At 40.0% G+C, this 21,049-nt stretch overlaps 1 protein-coding gene and 1 long non-coding RNA gene across 2 annotated transcripts; both read left to right on the forward strand.

Moving 5' to 3' along the window:
* Positions 1-1,964: 1,964 nt before the first annotated feature.
* On the forward strand, positions 1,965-20,809 carry erich2 (glutamate-rich 2). The gene is made up of 7 exons (XM_074688995.1): positions 1,965-2,046; positions 5,004-5,154; positions 17,710-17,804; positions 17,911-18,020; positions 18,582-18,639; positions 18,729-18,800; positions 18,881-20,809. The coding sequence occupies exons 2-7, from the start codon at positions 5,075-5,077 to the stop codon at positions 18,940-18,942; spliced, it is 477 nt and encodes a 158-aa protein (XP_074545096.1). The 5' UTR covers positions 1,965-2,046; positions 5,004-5,074; the 3' UTR covers positions 18,943-20,809.
* On the forward strand, positions 16,176-16,937 carry LOC141804532 (uncharacterized). The gene is made up of 3 exons (XR_012599640.1): positions 16,176-16,312; positions 16,608-16,648; positions 16,796-16,937. It is a non-coding gene; the product is annotated as an uncharacterized LOC141804532 (long non-coding RNA).
* Positions 20,810-21,049: the final 240 nt, after the last annotated feature.

The raw sequence follows: 21,049 nt of genomic DNA on the forward strand, positions 1-21,049 counted from the left end.
TATAGATTTTAATTTCATGTCATTTTGTGTATGTGTGAGAGAAAGTGTGTTTGTATGACCATGTGTGTGATGTGGCTCTTTGTAGTACCATGGTAATTTGGGGGGCTCTTGGTCTGTGAATGGTTGGCCACCCCTGGTTTATGGCCTTATCTTTGTATAGTTGTGTGGACACACTCTTGATGGACAACCAAACAGTCCTCACAAAATGTTAGAAAAGTGTGTTTGTTTTTATGCACTCCAGAGGACTTTTTGTTGATTGAAAACCCTACACTGTCCCAGCAAATTTTCAAGACGTGTGCATGTTTGCTTAATGGTTAATACTTGTATAACTGTAAAGAAAGAGTCCCCTGAATATTTCCAAGATGTTTGTTTTTGTGGATGTTTGAGGACAAACCATTGATCGAAAACCAAACATGGTCCTCACAAAATGTTAAAGTGATGTGTGTGTGCGAGTGTGTGTGTTTTTATACACTTATGTGGATTAATCCTGGACTGAAAACCTAATACTGTCCCAACAAATTTTAAGTTGTTTTCGTCTACGTTTGTCTTTGTATATTTGTGAGGACAAAACCTTGATGGAAACCTCATGAGGTCTTCACAGATTCTTCATGGGATGTGTGTGTTTGTCTACATGTTGTTTATTGATTAGCTGCCATTTCCCTGAACCTGCCCGTGAAGAAGAGTCACAGACTATTTCACCCTGACACACTCATTGGATTTTAAACTATCTGTGACTCAGTGTTACTGTAAACGACGCTCATGTTCACGCTTCAGCTTTTAACGGTCATTCACCCAGCCCCCTCCCACTCATCCACCCACCCCTCTTGTCCCCTCCTCCACCCCCATGTGTCGACCTCTCGCTCCTCGTCTCCCTCCGCCGTGTTTTCCTTTTGCTTGATTCCCTGAGGGGAGGAAAATGCCTCTTATCAGCCCCAACTAGACGCAGCCCAGTGTGTGTGTGCCTGTGCCTGTGTGTGTGTTTGAGGATAATCCCCTGCCTTTCTTTTATTGGCTCAGCACAAACCCCAGTTTTTGGTGGAGCTGATGACTTGGGGTTTATTTTGGAAGCAGCAGCATTTTGAAGGTTTGGTCTTTAAAGCAACACAACAGCGATTACAACGTGGAACATCTGAGGGTGGCGTTTTCATCAATTCATTATAAACCCTCAACCATCAGTTGGCCTGTGTGTGTGTGCGTGTGTGTGTGTGTGTGTGTGTGTGTGTGTGTGTGTGTGTGTGTGTGTGTGTGTGTGTGTGTGTGTGTGTGTGTGTGTATGTGTGTATACAGTGAGTCACTGAGCTTGTCTAAGAGTGTTAGCGTCTGCTTGGGGAATCTGCTTTCCTCATGCATATCTGTGATTCTCTGTATCATAAGTGTGTGTGTGTGTGTGTGTGTGTGTGTGTGTGTGTGTGTGTGTGTGTGTGTGTGTGTGTGTGTGTGCTACCATTCTCCACCTGCACATACTTAAGTCACTCCATCAGATGTGCTCAACATTCATTGGCCACAGAGACAGAGGCGTTTTTTGATTCCGTCCTCCATTCAGAGCTTCATACATGATCACATGATGCTTGTGTGTGTCATTATGTGTGTGTGTGTGTGTCATTATGTGTGTGTGTGTGTGTGTGTGTGTGTGTGTGTGTGTCTGTGCAGCCAAAATTGAAGAACAAAAAATTCTCCTGACTGTAGTTGCCATAGTAACCAGCGATTCGCCGCATCTGGCAAATTATAGGGTTGTATTGAAGGGCGAGAGGGTGTGTGTGTACGTGACAGTGGGAAGAATGTTCGGCTGCAAGTGTGTGTGAGTGTGTGTGTGTGAGTGTAAGAGAGTGTAAACTGCTCCTGCAAACAAAAATTTGCGGACAGTTGATCAGGTGTGACTTTTGCAGATAATCCATTTCTATGAAGACCTGAAACTCTGAGCAGCGCTGATTAGACGGTGAACGTGTTGAGGTGCTGTGGTCTCCGAGCTCAGGGTGCAGAGGAGAGAGACGTGGTCTCAGGAGCCCTTGCAGAGACCCCTGATCTTCATCATTGATAAAGATGCAGGTATGAAGGCAGAGGAAGCTGTGAAGTTTAATCTCCATGAGGGGATGTTGGAGTCATTTAACCTCCTCCTCATCTCAGACTAAACCCTGTGAAGAAGAACTCAATGATACGAAGGTGGTCTTTAAATGCAACACTGTGCAGCAGATTCACAATTATAATAAACCAGGGTTCATTTACCACACACACACACACACACACACACACACACACACACACACACACACACACACACACACACACACACACACACACACACACACACACACACACACACACACTGACTTAATGCCAGATGAATAACTGTATTTAATGATATTTTTGATGTTTGGCAAGTTACCCATCGTTTATATTAGATTAAACTCAGTTTGTCTTATTTGAAATAACTGATGCGTTTTCTGAACAAAGTTTTATTCAAAACAGAGATGAATTGTCGCTTTATATTCCTGTAAGCGCTTTTGAACCGGTTATATTGAAGGCTGAAAGTGTAATAGTTTTTTTTTTTGTAGTTTTAGTAGTTAGTAGTTAGTTTTTTAGTAGTAAATATTTTGTTTTCTTATCTTCTCTTTTCTTTTTTACCTCAAAAGACAAACGATCCCACCAGTTAGAGGATTGTGTTTGCCTATTTGTAAAGAAGCTGAGCTGAATACATGATGTTGACAGGACAGGTGATTTGCTCTTTTAACCAACTCAACAGCCAACAGCCTGACCCTAAACATCAACCTAGAGAAATGAGTTTCAGTATGTTTCACCTCTGCCTGTCGATGCTGGAGCAAAAACACACATTTTGGAAAGCACACAAATCTTAAAACAAGGAGGAGAATTTTTTTTAATACAACCTCTAATTTATCTGGAGAGTGAAACACTTAACAGAAAAACAGTTCCAAGTAAAGGAAAGAATAAAAGAGAGGTGTATGATACTTAAGAATAAGGAAGGCTACAAATGTCCGACTCCATAAACAGGCAGTAAGTCAGAGTCTGTTAAATCAATGCTGAGGTCGGTACAAAGCAGATCAAATGTCAGGCAGAGGTTTTCAAAATCAAGAAGGTAAAGGCGAGCTCTAAAATATACTTATCAAATGTCAGAAACACCAAAGCAAAACAAGACAAACTGACACATAAGAAGGAAAAACTGAGCTTTACATACACTAGGTGAGTTTGCAATTGGCTTCAAGTCAACCAAAACTGAAATAAGAGACGGGTTGTCTCAATAAAACAAGAAACTCAAGACAAGAAACATGAGGGTATGAGATAAAACAACCTACCAGTCAATGCAACAAGGAGGAAAATAGGGTTAAACGACACAAAACAGAGGATTTTTTTCCCTTTTTTATCAGAGAAGAGTCAAGAGAAAAAGCGAGACAAGTAACTTTTGCCATACCATTTTACCATTGATGTTAAACTTAAGGTTAATTTGACTTGGTTGACAAGAATCGCTACCTCCTTAAAGCCCGCCCATTTCCAATATGGCTCCCAGGGAAGATAAGCTTCAAAACTGTGTTTCAGAAAAAAGACGGTTGATGTTGCAGAGACTACATCCGTTAATTATACAGTCTATAGTACAATAAGTAGAGTTATTATTTTACTGATTGTAACAAAACACCCTAAAGGCTGACGCACATTACAGGATTCTCCAAAACTTCACACATTCAGAGAGTACACGTTTGATGATAACAAAAGACAGATTTCATGAGATTTCGCTCTCCTGATCTTACATTGTGTGGTCTGCACTCTGAGGACACCACACACTAATAGACTCTTCAGTCGAGCTTCAGCTTCTTCATGCTCAATATTCCAAATCTTGTGTAGGAAAACGTGACTTTGGTCTAAACAAACATGACAGATGTACAGGAAAAAGCAAAGATGTTTTGTTTAGAAGAAGGAACATAAGAAAAGACAACCCATTTAACATTCTAGACTAAACAATACATCTACATAAAACAATTGCTGTAGCTTCTCTTGGTCCCCTGTACCAAAATATGTAACAAATTTAGCTCCACTTCACAAATCATGAAGCTGCAGCCTTTAGAAAAACATGACGTATGATGTCGTGAATACAGTAGGTGAGAGTGTTCATAGGGTTATTTCTCAAAACACAGTCAACACCATCCCATTTCGAGACTGTTTTTCACCTGGATTGTTTGGAGATGTCCTGAAACAACCTCTTAACTTTGAATTTCTGGACACATGTGAACCAAGCAGCAACCTTTGGTCTAAGAATACGAGGTCTATGTGAGGCTAAGAGTTCATCAAACATCCACTCGAGGCTGACTGCAGAAGTACCGGAAACCACAAACACACCCATTTACGGCAAAAATAAACATGTTTACGGCCTGGGTTAAGAGAAAAACAGCTTAGGTCTGAACAGCTCTATTCTCTATCAGGGTACACCTGATAGAGTACTTGTTATTTTTGAAAATTACGACGAGTTTTGGCTGAGGGGAAGAGACCCTGTAACTCCCTTCCTCTCATCCAAACTCTCAAACTACATGAAACATATCAAAGAAGAACATGTTTGAAATGCTTGTGAAACATATTTTTGATTATTTTCTTGTTATGATCTCTGAGGCCCTTATAACTCCCAATTTTAGTACCTTCTCCATGGCTTCTTGAGATGTTCAAGTGTTTTTCCCACCAAACCTACAAACAGAGACCCTACCTGTGTGCATGACATGAGAGACACAACAGGCACTTTTACAGGTGGTAAACAGAGACCAGCCCTGGCTCTGGGCTGCTGGCGTGTCTCTATAAATCACCCGGGTAAACGGTCTGTGTTTAAGGTTTAACAGTCCCCATTAGAGAGTCATGTATGGCTGTCAGCATGCTGTTTATGGAGAACATTAAGCTATTTATAGAAATACATCTGTATTACAGAGCCAGCATGTTTCACCAAAGAGATGATGGAAATCTCATTTGGACAATACTCTGACATCTTTATTTTTACTGTACCTTCAATTAAGCTGGTGGGAGGAAGAGGAATTGTGAGCTGTCAGAGGAGACAGGAGGAAGAAAGAGAAAATGGAGGAGAGAAATGAGAAGCAGAGGAAGATGTGAGATGGACAGTAGATGGAGGAGAGATGGAGAAGAGGAGGAAAACAGAGGAAGAAGAAGGTTAGTGATGGATGGATGTGCGTCAGTGTTTGTGTGTGTGTGTGCACAGAAAGAAAGAGGTACGTGAGGGCACCATTAAAGCCTTGTACTATAAATCTCTGACAGTGCGTGTGTGTGTGGAGATAACGGAGCGGTGTCTCTCTCCATTCGGGCTCTGTCAGGATGATGTATGCGTCCCTTTCTTCCTTGCTGTGAAATATTAGAGGGGGCCCAGTGTGTGTGTGATCTCAGCCCGCATGTGGCCAGCATGTTTGGTAATTCCTCACCTCTTATCTGCGCTCACATGAGGTATTGTAGGTGAGAGACTCATGGCCGCCTGGGAAAAGAGGGGAAATGACCCAGAAACACACTCACACACATAGAGACAGCCAGAAAACACACAAGAATCAAACAGAATCAATCAGACAGAGACAAGAGAGAAAGAGGCAACAGCTGACAGTGACAGCTTTCTTGATCGAGGGCTACAAACCTGACAGCGGTGATTGATGGCATAATGGCGAGCACGTTTCAGTGCTCCACTCTTCATTTAGCTGACAGCGTTTTCTTTATGGCACCTTGTGTTATGGTATCATAATCATGCCAGTGCTGCTGGAGCGCCCGGGGAATAAATCTTCATAATCTCTCCCTCACCTCACTGGAGGAGATGCTGTTACCAGAGCACGCTCAGGCCTCTCCATCTTCTCTGTGCCGTTTCAAATGGCTACTTCAGCTGTCACTCACACGACCTCATCACTCAGGTGCAGCACGCAGAAAGAGACCGAAAAACACTGAAGTATTCACACTGCCTCCATACAGCTCCTCCTGACATCTGCCTTTGAGTGGGAAGTTCAAATTGTAGGATTTAAGCCTGGGTTTTATCCTGTTTAATTTATTGTTACAGCCAACATTCAAAATGAGTGATGCATATAACAGCTAAAAGAAAGATATATATATATATATATATATATATATATATATATATATATATATATATATATATATATATATATATATATATATATATATATATATATATATTTTTTTTTTTTTTTTTTTTTTTTGTTGTTGTTTTTTTTTTGTTTTTTTTTCAAAAATTTAAACAATGCATATACTGCCTAAAGATTCAGAATAACAAAGGAAACACAAAAACAGACAAATCTGTAGCAAGCTTCTCCTTGGGAATATTGGCAATTTTCATGTTTTTTTTCCCCTTAGCTTAAAGGAATTTCTGTAAAAGTTTGGTTTCTAAAAAAAAAAATCTTTTATTAATTTTTTACCAGTTGTGGTTTTTGTTGTTTTGGAAAAAAAAACAAAAACAAACAAACATGAAAGTTCCACTGTTCAAAAACTGGTTGGTGTCATTTTTATACGCTGGTTCATTTGTGCAACAAATATTAATGCCTATATTGTTGACATTAAGGGGAAATTCCAGAAAATTACCACAAAATTTAATTTAATGTCGTTTAAAGATATTGCATTCAACATGTTTGCATGCATATCTACTTGTAACAGACCCAAATCATTAGCATTCATACATGTATATGAGCAAGTAAAAATATACAGTCCTGTTGATTCCCGTTGATTCTCATTAATTTCCAAAAACTTCCATGGAAAGTCTCCAACTTTAAAAACTCCTGGGATTTGTGCTTTGATGCTTGTTATGATCTATTTTAAAGCTGGATGAAAAGATGAATTGGTGCTTTACTACAGCTAGGATACTCTGTCTGACTTCACTGTTTTTATAAATCTGATAAAACCAGGGAGTATAATGTATGTTGTTGGACTAATGTGGCCTGTTTCACACAAAAAGATGTTTTTTGTTTGTTTGTTTTTTTGCAAAGACAAACTGAAGAGAACATTGAATAAAAATGTTGTTGATGCTGTTGAAGACATTTTCAGGATGTTGTGAGAGAAAGTTCAGGAGATGATGAGAAAGCCTGTTATGTCCTCTTTAAGCATAGAGATATCAAGTAAAGGACAATCCTGTTCCAGGAAAGGATGAGGATTGGGAAAGAACTCTTTTTTTCCTGTTTACATTTTATTAAAACTCAAGTTGTCAGAGGTCAGCTGATTTAACTTTGGATGGAGCACTGACATTATTTTTGGATGCAAACTGTCTCAGAGAATTAAACAAGGAAAAGGTAACCAAGACCATCCTGTTTGTCTGCTGGATGAGGATCCCCTTTTCTGTAAGAGTCTTTGTTTTGGGTTGATGAACTTTATGAACATGATTCAAAGCTCTCTTTGGGACTAGTATTATAGTCTGGTTCTCCAATCCTGCCAGGTCTGCTGATTTTATGTTAGATTTAGTTAACAGAGCATTTCTTTGTTGGTGTTGTTGTGCCGTGTCCACCCTTTCTCTGCACCAGTGTGAATGTTGTGATATGACTTGGTTGAAAGTTTTATACCTTGATCATTACTGAAGCTGTTTTTACCTGAATCAGAAGTTCTGCCGATCATATCCCTCCATAAAGAGACCGGGTGTCAGCTCTGGCTTTGATTCATCTCCTGTCTGGATGGATGGTTGGCAGAAAGAAAGGAGGCAGAAAATGGAGTGAGTGAATGACCAGATAGTTGAGAGTAGGAAACAGATGGATGGAGCTAAAGGAATGAGGGGAAAAAGCCCTGAAATGGTGCATGTGTGATCATTGAGGGGCAGACAGAGATGGAGTGAGGACAGAAAATGAAGAAACACCGAGTTTATGAGTGAGGAAGTGATGAATGAGCTGAAAGAGAGACAGCTGGACCGACTCCATCAGTGAGCTGAGGAATGGAAAAGAAGAAGTGCTTACCAAGTCAAAGAATCTGATGATGATGACACACACAGACACACACAACAAAGTGCCCAGAGGCTGCAGTCATCCTCTTAAACAAATTTCATTAAAATCAAAGCATGTGTAATGATATAAAGATTAGCTGTTAAAGCCTCTGGCTGGTTTTACAAGGACACAAACAAGTGAGCGATTTAATAGAGATGATACATTTTACTCATGTGTCACTGCAGAGTGAATGTGTGCGCGCATGAATTCAATTCATCCACCTGAAAATTAGTCATCACCACATTCAAGGGGAGCAGAAGTTATTTAGTCAAACTTTTATTCAGTCCCTGCTAGTCTTTGTTAGCTTTTCTGTCTTTGCAGTCCACTTCTTGACTTCGTGGATCTATATAATAAATATTTCTCTACAACCAAGAATGTTTGTCAATTGTCAAGTGGCATGTGTTTTGATCCATTCTGTGTCATGATGCCTCTTAAAAAGTGTGGCAACTAAATCAAACTTCTGTACATCTCCATCTTATTTGACTCCGCAAATGTACAACAAAGTGAAACTACAAATTATTTGTTACGTCTTCCCTGTCCTCTCAGTTCCTCTGACCACCAAACATATTTTGCTGGTCTTCATGACTGGGTCAGGGTTTTCCAGATAGTCTCTGAGGTTAAGGTCAGGTCATCGGCTGTTTACGGTTATTTGAGAGCAAATTCCCTGGTAGGTGGTTTTGTTGACTTTGGACTTGATCGAACACAATAGATGACGTGACACCCAAAATCAAGACTCTAATCTTGTTTTGTTTTGTTTTGTTTTGTTTTGTTTTGTTTTGTTTTGTTTTTAAACTTATTCCAGGTAAAACTATTAAAAAATTCTGATGTTGCCTCTGATTTAGGAGTGGCTTGACAGTTGCTGTTAATTTCCTCAAGTCCTAGCTTGTTGGTACTTGAAGCGCTGAATCATGCCTCAGTCCACTCCTTGTGAATCACTTCCAGTGTCTTAAATGACTTTTCAAGACAATCCCATCAAAGCTGCCGTTATCCCTGTTGGTAGTCAGTGTTCACACCTTTCTCTTCCTGTTGACTTTCCTTTAACAGGTTTGAACCCAGGAGTCTGTGTTTAGCCAGAAATTTTTAGCAGTGACCCTCTGTGGCGTACTGTCTCTGTGGATGATGTCAATGACTATATTTGGTACAACTGTAATGGTGGTTGTTCGTGAACTAGACTAATGGTACGGCCACACCAAACACGAATTTGCGTTTAGATTACATAGAAAGTCAATGCAAAGACGCGTTTAGACGCCGATTCGCCCCGGACAGCGCGTTGGACGCGTTTGGCGCTGTGCATTTGGGGGGTTGCGCGTTTGGAGCATTCAGGCGTTCGAGCGTAAATTCGCAAGGTTGTGCAGCAGCAGCCAAGCAGCGATGACATTCCCCCACAATGTCATTGATTTGATGACTTTGGGGGAGAACCGCCACCTGCTCAGACTCCAACCCCGCTGGAAGATAGAGGAGAAAATAATCTGTGAGGTGTGTCATTATCCAGTGTTATATGATACAACGTGTGTACTGTACAGAGACCGGAAAAAAGGAGCAGGCGCGTTAGAGGCGTTTCGCGCGTTTACATTGGCAAGTTCGCGTTTTGTGTGGCCGCGGCATTAGAGATACATAATGCGTGCACCACTTGAAGAGATACTCAACTAAATGCTCATACGCTAATATTTTCAGACATGCTTTTTTAGCTGTAGTCATGATTATCCCAATTGAGAAAAAAAACACTTTGAAAGTTTTAGGTTTCATGATACGAGTCCAAAACATGTTGAATGACCTTTTCTTTTAGACATGTTGTGATACCATGATATTGTCTGTAGAGGTGAAACTGAAGCCTCTCTTCTGATAAGCTAGTGGGTGTCTCTTAATATAAAATGGCCTTAAAATAGAAAATTTTAAAATATAAATCAGTGGGATTCACATTATCTCTCTGAACGACCTTCAGTTCACAGATTATTGACACAGTCTTGTTGTTCAGACCCTGACAGCGTTGTTGTGGAGCAGCGAGGTAATCAGATCTTTGTTTCTCTGTTTTGATTCAGGATGGTTGCATAACGCTCTATAATTAGCCCCGTTTGGCCCTCGTACAGGAAAAGTAGAAAACTGTCCGATAATCAATTCATCAAACACCTCAAATGAACTGTTATGTACTCCAACGGTGACGTCAGGACCCAGTTCACTGTGACCCTCTTCCCGCTCTGTGCTCCATCAGTTTCACTTTCAAATCAATCAGATTTATTGGCCTGATTTTAACAGGGGCAAACCATCTTATAACAATCAGATAATGGAAATAAAACAAAGAAATTCTAACAACAAATAAACAAATGTAGAACAAGTGTGTAACCCATGTTCTATGTCAGGGAAGTCTTCAGGGCTTCAGAAATCACTATAAGACGACTGCTGCTTATTTTTGATAATAACACTCTTTATAGAGTGTCCAAAATTTAGAAAAATATATAGCAAGAGGTTTTATACTTCCTTTAGGACAGTGGACTGTGGGAAACAGGATGAGTGTAGGGAGTAGAGATGCAAAATTCCAGGAATTTTCAAAGTAAAAAACTTTCCACAGGAATTTGTGGGAATAAACTCAGAGTTTGTAGAGAGGATCTTTACCCTATTCCCTTAACATCTCATTTCCAATCCAGTGACAAGCAGGAAAAGTGCCATAGGGTGGACCAAGCCAGCCATGGTGGATTCTGGCTGAGGTCCTGTGAGGAGAAGAAAGTGGTGGAAAGAGAAAGTGCTGGAGCATCCTGTGGGTGTGGGTGTGGCATTTTGTAATAGTGCCCCCTCACATTCCTTTCTGCTCATGTGTACATTGGTTAATGTCTCAGAAGTGATTGGTGAAAATCGTGTAATGTTCACTTGAGTCCACCCAAAGTTTGTCAGGGTGCCACGTGAGTCAGTGATGTACTGATCCTCGTCAACAGAAAGCATCTTGGAAACTCAGATGATGGACCCCCACTTTGGGTATTGGAACACCATACCTGACACTGAGGTGAATGAAGATGCTTGTGAAATTAGAGGCAAATTAGAGGAAAGAAAAAAGAGGAACTAAGGGCCGTCAAGCCTCAGAGCCACTCCAGAGATGCTCCTTACACAACGGACTCTGGGTGAACTTAACTCCACATTTCACAACTTACACTCATACACACATCACCTCTTTCACACAAGAAACACAAGCCCAGCCTAATGATGTTATAGGTGTTGGCACAGACATATTAACCAATGTGCACTCAGACTATCTCACTGTGAGCAACCACAATTACTCACATGCTGTGGTCACAGGATGTGCCAACACTATTCTTTCATCTTCCCCAAGTCATCCCTGTCTTTATTCTTTCACTTTCTGGAATAACCTTCTCCCCTTTTAGTTCTGTACCAGAAATGTAATCACTTTCACACTTAGGCTGGTGCTATTTCCTCAATCTTTCATATTTCAACTCAACTCTTAGTTGACATCTTGGTTGACATTACATTAGCATCAGCATTCTGGCTGTCAGGACCATCAGATCATAGAGACCAGGGGTGTCCAAACTTTTTGTTTCAGAGGACTAAAGAAATTGGTCACTGAGTGTGGTCAAACATACCTGTTCCATCATTACAGACTTATGAAATCAAACCTCACTTGTCCCTCAATTGTCTCTCCATCCAGATGATAAGTGGTCGGTTTTCTGCAGTGTTTTGTGCTGGGTAAACATCAGCAAACTCAGCTTCTTCCCAAGGAAAATGCTCTCCTTTACGGGGGGATATGGGGAAAACATGTCAGGATTTTTTTGTCATAGGACCAGGATCTTGAATTTATCAGGATTTTTTTCATGATGTTTTTAAGACCTACAAACGACATTTTTCTGAACCAATTCATGCCTTTTCTGCATCATGAATAATCATGAATGTAGTCTCCGTGACATCACCCGTGTGTTCCCAAAACAGTAAAATAAAGCCAAGGCTTGATCTTCCTTTTTAACAAAAAAAGGAAGGGTGGGTGTGAAAATGGTTGATTTAAGTGTCATAACCTATACACTGTAAGATAAAAACTGGGGTCCGGATGAAAATGGACCTCAGGCCTCGACTGGACCCCAGCCCTGATGTTGGACATGCCTGATGTAGTCAGACTCTTCTGAGACCAGTGCACAGAAGGATTTCTTACCTCTCATTTTAACAGTATTTTCCTAACCTGCCTCGGATGTGCTCTGTCAGACCTGTTTTCTTCTTGTATTTCTCAAAGGTCTGACGGCTACTGCCAATTAGATATTACGAGGAATGTTTATTAGGTTACCATTTTCAGTGATTTTGCCTAAGAGGCTTCTTCTTCTTTTGTCGATAGATACCGCCCTGTTGGTTGTGGCTGCCTCTCTCTTCTTTGTCCGTTTCTTGTAATTTTTTTGCCTCTTTTTCGTAATCTTTGTATTTGGAGTGGATCATTACTTTGTATGGCTCATTGTTGGTCATGGACACCAAACTTTTTGTGTCTTCAGTGATATTTTTACTACTTTTCTACTGTGTTTGTCTGGAGATCCTACATGTAACCATGGTCATATTGTTTACATGTGAACTCAGCTGTTAGCAGCCTGTAGCATGTCAATGCTAACTGGTGTAAGACCTGATGTCTTCTCACAAGGTGAGGAGAAGGAGGTGAGGACGATGCACTGGTTCTCAGGTGTGAGCTAAGAAGTGACGACACAGACCTGTCCTTCCATCCATCGTTATTGGGAACGTAAGATCTATCTCCAATAAGCTGGACAAGCTACCTGTGCTAACCCAGCAACAGAGGGAATACCAGAGGGCAGAGTAGCATCATGCTATTCACAGACATGGCTAACGGAGCTAACATTAGACACTAACACCACATTGGAAGAACTTCACCTTCTGTGAGCAGACAGGATCCAGGAGACAGAGACTGAACAGACTGCTGAAGAAGCTCAGTCCTGGACCCTGTGGAGGTGGAGGCTGGCTGAACTGGAGAATGATGGACAAGCTGTCATCATCTATTTCCTTATGGACCTTTTTGCACTTTCTATACACTTTCTTACTTTTGTTTTCTTGATTGCTGCTGTGACTTCAATTTCGTTGCCCTTGTTACAATCACAATAAAGTTTTGTTCTATTCTATCCCATTCTATTCTATTCTATTCTATTCTATTCTATTCTATTCTATTCTATTCTATTCTATTCTATTCTACTCTATTATTTCCAAGCAATGGTGCTCCAATCAGGAGGGAACCACTGCTTTTCCTTGGGGGACTTTTGTGGAAAGGTAACCCCTGATACTGTCCCCTTTTGTGTATTGCTTTCCCCTTTCTTTTTCTCTCGCTTTTTGTGTGTTATACAAGATACACACCCACACACACACACACACACACACACACACACACACACACACACACACACACACACACACACACACACACACACACACACACACACACACACACAACCATAATGGAGCAATTATCCTCTCCAGCTCCGATCTGCTCCTCTGATTGTAATTTGCATTTATTATTAGCCTTCAGCCTGTCAGGGGCTGCGAGGCATGAGAATGGACGCTCACACACAGACTCACAGTGACAGACCTGCACAGATGCTCCATAAGCATGTAAACCCAAGGACACACAAACACACGACAACAAACTTATGGAGAAAAGAGAAACACACGCCTACGCCTGTGATGAAGTCGTTATGACAGCATGAGGCTGCTTGGTTTTGTTAATGCTGATTCCTCTTAATGATGCTGTGTTAGGAACAGGATGTTCAGCCGCGTTCAGTCACAGAAACACGCACCTAACGCACATCACTGTGATGTCCTGGAGCTCTGTCATGTGTCTTCTTGTGCCTTATCCTGGTCTGCGTTCCCCTCTGCTGTCAGGACGGCCTCAGGGCTCATCAGATGGAAATTTGTGAGGAGCAGAGTCTCTGAAGGCAGGTGAGAACACACAACCCAACAGCACACTAATAGACTCTCTCTCACTCTCTCACACACACACACGCACACACAGGCTCATACATGCACACAAAGCAAGCGAGCAGAGGATCACTGGAGTGTGAAATGATTCTGTTATCATGTCGTCTGTGTGGAATATATTTTCCCATCCAGCCTCCCTGGCAGGTGTGCCTGATGGGGTGCTGGTACTGAGTGGGTGTGTGTGTGTGTGTGTGTGTGTGTGTGTGTGTGTGTGTGTGTGTGTGTGTGTGTGTGTGTGTGTGTGTGTGTGTGTGTGTGTGTGTGTGTGTGTGTTTGCAGTCTGCAGCCCTCTCTGTACGTTTGTTGCTGAGCAGATGGAGTTTTGGGTTCTATAAAAACAAGGTGAAAGTGTCAGAGCGGCTTTTTTACTATTTGTGTTTGAGAGCTGCAAACTCTAACATTGAGTTTAATGATTTTAGAGTTTTGTGTCATATTTCAAACAACTGTCAAAATTCAGCCCCTTGAAAAATATTGTTTTTACAAAGTCTGATTGTAATTTTTCCTGAGTTTGCATTTAGGTTTTACATCATGTTTGGTTGCACAGCAGCAATACAATGACTAAACTTGAAAAGGGGAAGTCATGTTGGCAGGATTAAAGCCAGACATTAATTAGCATTAAACTGCTGCTGCTATTTATCGTTTACTGTAGTTTTAAATCACAACACTGGTTGCTTGTTTCACATTTTGTGATTGAAATATGCAGTGCCCCCCAGTCTTTGGGAACCAAAATGCACGCTTAAGTGTCGTCCCTATGCTGCAAGAAATTCATATTTGCTGAAACTTCTTTTGAGCTGGTGAGTGCACAAATGTAGGATATAATAAATCATAAATTTATAGTTTTTTTCTGTGTATATTATATCTTAAAATATATTTTGAAAAATTAGAACACACAAAGAAACACAGTGTTTCACAACTTTTACTCTGAAACTTATTGTCAAGGTTATACCCTATGTTAGAGAAATAATATGACAGGCAAAGAAAGCCAACTTTTCCATGGACGTGACTGATCACCTCCTACTTCCTTTATGATATGAAAAAATACACAGTCTGTACAGAAGCATGCACATTTATCTGCTCACTAAAAACCCACAGGCTCACAGTTCAGTGGTGTGTTACTCTGTTTGAGAAGGATCTCTGGGGAGAGCTCAGCCTGAGAAACTTCACTGCCTTGACTAATTGATGTGTGTTTGTGCCTCTGTGTGTGTGAGTGTGAGCGTGTGTGCATAAAAAAGTAAGAGGTGAGGAGGAGGCATGCACATTTAACAGTCCAAACTAACCTGAGCTTCCTTCAAACTCTGTCAGCATAAACAAGCCTGTCAGCCAGGAGCTAATTTAGTCTCTGAGGAAAGTCTGAGTCTTCTGCCCGTCAGTCTGACAGTCAGTGTAAATCTGCCTGAAAGTGAAAGACAACCGTGAAACAAGAAGTGCTGAGGAGAACCTATTAACCACATACACACGTACTGAACGTCCATCCTCACATCCTCGCACGAACACCAAGATTCAAGACTGAAGGCAGCTCTTTCAATGCATGCACAGCTAATGTAGCAGTTACAGCTACTTATTGGATGAAATATGGCCGACATGGAGGGTGGACAGGCACTTAAACTGTGTGAGAGAGGAGCCTGAGAGAAAAGCCTCTATACTTGCTCTTTTCTGGGATTGAGTGGCCTTCTTTTAACACATACATTCTTGCATTAAGACGCTAAATTTATTAAATTAATAAGCCAGTGTAACTCACAATGTTGGGGAAGAAACAACAGACTTGTTGCTGCTACTTTCTTGCCTTTAATTATCACAGTGATGTTTTATATTCCCATACTTCATCTCAGAGCCTTCATTCTCTGGATACTGTTTACCATGGATCTTTGAGGTTCACTTCATTTTGAGTTATTTGTTATAACTTTGTTAGAATGTGCTGCTAGGCCAGGACACTTGTAAAAGAGATTTTTAATCTCAATACAATAAGGAGATATAAAGAATCCCAGAAAGAAGCATGTGGTGATGTTTCATCATAAAATAACACATTACATGTATGAAGAAACATAACTAGCAACAAAATAAGCAAATTGCTAATCATAAAACCCATAAAATGAACAGAAACCCATATTAACCTTTTCAGAATGAAACTGTACAGAACTCAGTCAACGGTGAAGTTGCTTACATGATGTCCACATCCAAAAAGTCAAAGGAAGAAATCAAGTTTAAATTGCAAAATTACCTACAGCTCTTGAACGCAACATCCGCTCCAGTTTTCGGTTGCTATGGTAACAACTGTTAACTAACAGCAATCATCGATTAGCTTTCGTTAGCTCACTGTTAGCTCTCATTTTAAGTTACAGGAAAGTAAAGTACTTTGCTGACATTCGTAGCTTTGACCTTATCATTTACACCTCCATGAACAGGTAAGCAACTGTTTGCCGACTTTTACCGGAAGTTACGTTTACGTACGTTTAGAGCGAGGTAAATGAACTCCAACTGCAAGCTACATGCTAACCCAGTTATCGTAGCACGAGTGTGTGGAAAAAGTGTCTCAAAATTATTTTACGGAGCAAGATTAGAGAAGCTAAACATGTTCGATAGACTTGTGTACGAGATAAGTCACAGTATGCACGCAACCTGTCATTATTTAGATTAGCAAATTTACAAGCTCTTGCAAAGCTTCACATGATTTCATCTCTGCTGCTTTTTTTTGTCCAGGTTGGCGTTTGTCAGAGTCCTCAACTAATTTACATAAACAGGTAAAATGATAATAATAATAATAATAATAATAATAATAATAATAATAATAATAATAATAATAATGATAATAATAGAAGCAACTATATTTTTCTTATAATTTTGCTCTTGTATTAATGATGAATGATTTTGATGTTGCTATTATGAAGAAAATATTCAAACAACAGACTGTTTCAACAAAGTTGGGACAAAGGCAGCCACTAAAAAACAGAGTAAGAGACAACCCAGCGGAAATATTATATTTTTTACTCATCATGAATGATCTTTGTGCATCATTTTTGTACTTTTCCACTCAGCAGCAGCCCCTCTGCCTGTGCCAAGCCTCATTTTGCAGGGGTAGGGGTTTTTTTTTGTTTTTTTGTTTTTTTTGGTAAGAAACGTCACCTTGACCAGATTGACAAAAAAAAAAAAAACTGTTCATAACTGAATATAACTAATTTCCATACTTGAGGTGTCTTGCCAGGTCACAGAATGTTCTGGGTTTCCAAGTGGGGACATGAAGACTGTATAGAGTGATGGACATACCCGTCATCTCAATGGTATAGTTTTACCCAGTGTTACACAATTATGCAGCAAAAAATCCTTTTTGAAACAGGCAGAGACCTATCACATATTACAGTGACCTCAGAATGCAAAATTATGCCTCAACATGTGAAAGAGTGCAACACGTGTACCAATATAAAAAAGTCAAATCACTTTCTTTCTGCTGATTGCTCTCGATATTTACTTGGATGATTTGTCTGTCAGTTTTAACACTCTGAATAAATGCAGTGATTAAATAAAAGTATAGTACTGTTGTAGAAAGCCACAGAATGTAAATAATTACCAAACTATTGATTGTCAACATACAGGAGTAGAGGTATTTGGGTGATTACAGAGATAAAGTGTTTCATCCAATGTTTAATCCAAATGATTCTCTCAATCTTTTATTGTTTGAAAGTCTTGAGTGATTCTTTGCTGTCAGTGGTTGTAGTCTGTAAAGAGTGGCACATGCAGCATATCAGCTGTTTGAACTAAATATTCCAAACTCATAGTTTGGTATCTTTGACAACTCTTATTTTAGTGTTGAAAAACAAGTGCAGCAGACAGCAGAGCTGGTTGACAAGCTGAGAATCACAGACTTACAGAGAGCACAAAGCACAGCCTCAGCCAAAGCAGGTAGATTTCTCTTAAAGTAATCTAAATCACAAAGAAAACAAACATGGATAGACATAAAGAGATGATTTTTTTGTAATAATGTTGATATATCATTGTTTTTCACCAGGTATGCAGCACGTGTCCCCTCAAGTAAAGCCACATCAAAGTCAGGAGGAGAAGGTTCAGACTAGGGAAGAGGATGAAGATATTGAGACACCAGTGGAGCTGAAAATGAAGGTAAATTGTCCGACCACCGTTAATGATTTCACACTTCACACTCTGCTGAGAAATGGTTCAAGATCCAGGCATCATGATTTGTTTACACACACAAAATGTGGCCCAAAATGTGAGAACACCTGACAGATCTGAAAATACCCACCTCTTTTTGCCTCTAAAGCATGATCATGAAACATGCATGTGGTTGCTCTGAGCACAACAAATATCAAATGAAGTCCTGCTGTCATCTTGTCACTTTAACATCTGGTTTGTCCACCTTGTCCGTCAGCAGTTACTGCGGTGTGTCTCTGGCACAGTGTGAATATATTTCCTGAGAACTTCAATACTATTGTTATCTTATTCCTTCTGCAACTCAGGCCAAAGCCTTTCATTTGAATGTACAATGTGTTTACTTTATTTTTTGGCATGCCCAGATTGTCTGGACTGGGTCCAGTCCATCCATTTGAAAGTTCCTTTTTAAAAGGACAATGATCTAGATCTCTTTATGATGGCTCTGATGTGTAGTATGTGGAGCATAATGACTTTTTAGATATTTCATTAATTTTGGGGTATTTGTTTTAGTTCCTCAAAGCTGTGCAGGGAGGAGACTACGAGCTGGCCTGTAAACTGTGTCAAATGAGTGAGTATCCTGCACCCATCCCCTGTGTCTGTGTTTGTCAGTCACTTGATAAATCAGCCTCTAAATCTGCCTCAATCTGCTTGTTTCAGTTCTCACATTTGAACCAGAAAACCCTGAAGCCTCTGAATTTCTCCCTCTGATCAAGAAGAAGCTGCTGGAAGGTGAGGTTGGAGAAGAGGGTTTTTTTTGTCTCACTGAGCTGTTTTGTTATTTTTTAAAATGTGTTTTTTTCATACATCAGAGCAAAGCAGTGAAGAAGAAGAAGAGGATGGTGATGATGAGAGCGACAATGAGGATGGATAACTGCAAGTGAGGTGGAGTCACCTGAAAGCTTAAGCTGCTCATCTTCTTCAGCATCAGATGGTGAGGATGTTGCAGGTGAAGGAAAGCAAGTGAACAGACACAAATTGTCTTCTTCATCAAACATTTACTCTTGAATCTGTTCGACCGATTCACCAGTTGGCTTATACCACTGAATAATTCTTACTTAAATAAGCATGGTTTCTGATGATGCTTGGTGGGATGAGGATTGTTGTCATCAACTGTGTTAGTTTACACTGTAATAATCTTTGTTTTTGTTCATGTTTAAACTGCTATTAAAGTTTTAATGTTGAAGAAGCAGATGGGCCCCAGGGTAATGAAACACAAGGCCGTTAACATACAGCCAAACTACATATCACTAATGAGTCAATATAACAAACTGTTGATTTCTTTAACACCATGAAGACATTATTACTTACAGTCTACAGAAGTACTTATGTGTAAAAGAACTCAAAATGTCCACAGCTGAAAGCAGCAGGGTCCAGTGCCTTAAAATGAAACAGCCTGTGACTACATTTCGCAGAGTATTGTTTTTATGAAGACCTGAACTGTGAACAATTCAACCAAAGAGCAGTTTGTCCTTCCCAGACTGTTTCATTTCAGTGTAATGACATTGAATCCAGGATTGAAGAAGTGTCTGGAGACCCCGATATCTTCCACAAAAACTATCAGTTGAGAGTTGTTAAAAAACATTAAGACAAACTAATCCTTTGACTAAACTCACACAAGATTCTTGTGTTTATTCTGTATGAGACCGTAAAAAACTATTGTTGTAAGCAGAATAAACATGCATGTCAAAGAGCTGATAGTTGGGGTTACACAGTCTGAGGAGATGTTCAATCCATCTACATGGAGATGGGCACCGAATTTGGTACTTTTATAGGCAACGAGTACCGATTCAAGAAAAATCAAATGGTACCATGTTTCAGTGCCTGAATGCATCTGTGATTTTTCATACTGAGCATGAACACAACATTGCAAGGTTCTATACTGAAGAATAAATGTTAAATTGAAAAACTTAGAGATTTTTTTCAACAAATTTGTATTAATTCCCACATAAACACACAAAGTAGTACCAATAATTGGTACTGTTAAGTACCGATACCGATTGCCAGGTACCGTTCATCATTACCGTATCGTTTCAAATGTGAAATATTCCCATCCCTATCTGCATGTGGGTATGACCTCCTTGGTTATGGATGACATCCATTTTTATTGGCTGTGGAATTTAAACTGCCATGACAAGCAACAGGGACAAGGTTTATCAAATTTTAGGAGAAATGCGACTACGGCTGAGCACACTGACCCTCTGAGAAACAGTTTATTTATGGCTCTACTTGGATGTACTTCCTGTATTGGCAGGTGAATCTTAGTATTGATAGTGTGCAGACAACAATGAATGCCTCATTGGTGATAGATGTCAGAGCAAACCCTCACACCAGACATCATGATATAGAAGTGTTGGCTACATTCCTCAACAGAAAACAGATAAGTTAACATCTTTAAGTAATTTACCTGAATCTAAACACATTTGATTTGGTTCTCTACTAATGATGCCATTTCTTATTCACCACCACCTGTTCTTTACTTGCTTTTAAAAGTCTCAGTGTCTGTGTGAGTGATTGCTGTCAAAGCTTCAGAAGACACTAAAGCGTAAAAGTGCTTTTGACAAAGAGAATGGTCACTTGAGCTGAGACAGTCAACAAATTGATTCATCAATCTGTAAATCGACTGATAAATTGGTTGGATGCTTAAGTACCAAAGCAATTAACAAACACTCTCTAGTTGAAACCTCTTCATGTTGCTTCTTTACTCACACTGTTCCAACTGTATTTCCCTTACCTTTATGAACAACCAATCACAAATAGTAAACTGAGATCAGTTAATCTCCTACCTTTGGCTGTCATCTGTTTTGTTTTCTTTCTCCCTCTTTATTTTTATTCGAGACAGAACATCTGGACACTAATACTGCACCAAATCATGTACCAGCCAAACCTTAGAGCTTTGGTTTATCAAAATCAAAGTTCTGGCAACAATGATTACTTTAATGAATATCAGCACAATAATACAGTAATCTATCGTAATCGTA

Source organism: Halichoeres trimaculatus, unplaced genomic scaffold (assembly GCF_033239565.1).
Source record: "Halichoeres trimaculatus isolate MK-OKI-2021-1 unplaced genomic scaffold, fHalTri1.1 fHalTri1_scaffold_15, whole genome shotgun sequence".
Lineage (NCBI taxonomy): Eukaryota > Metazoa > Chordata > Actinopteri > Labriformes > Labridae > Halichoeres > Halichoeres trimaculatus.

Bases quoted from the DNA above. Each gene is read 5' to 3' on its own strand.
- erich2 (XM_074688995.1), top strand. From the start codon at position 5,075: ATGAGAAGCAGAGGAAGATGTGAGATGGACAGTAGATGGAGGAGAGAT. The intron at 17,805-17,910 runs GTAGATTTCTCT...GTTTTTCACCAG, and splicing joins CACAGCCTCAGCCAAAGCAG to GTATGCAGCACGTGTCCCCT. The intron at 18,640-18,728 runs GTGAGTATCCTG...TGCTTGTTTCAG, and splicing joins CTGTAAACTGTGTCAAATGA to TTCTCACATTTGAACCAGAA.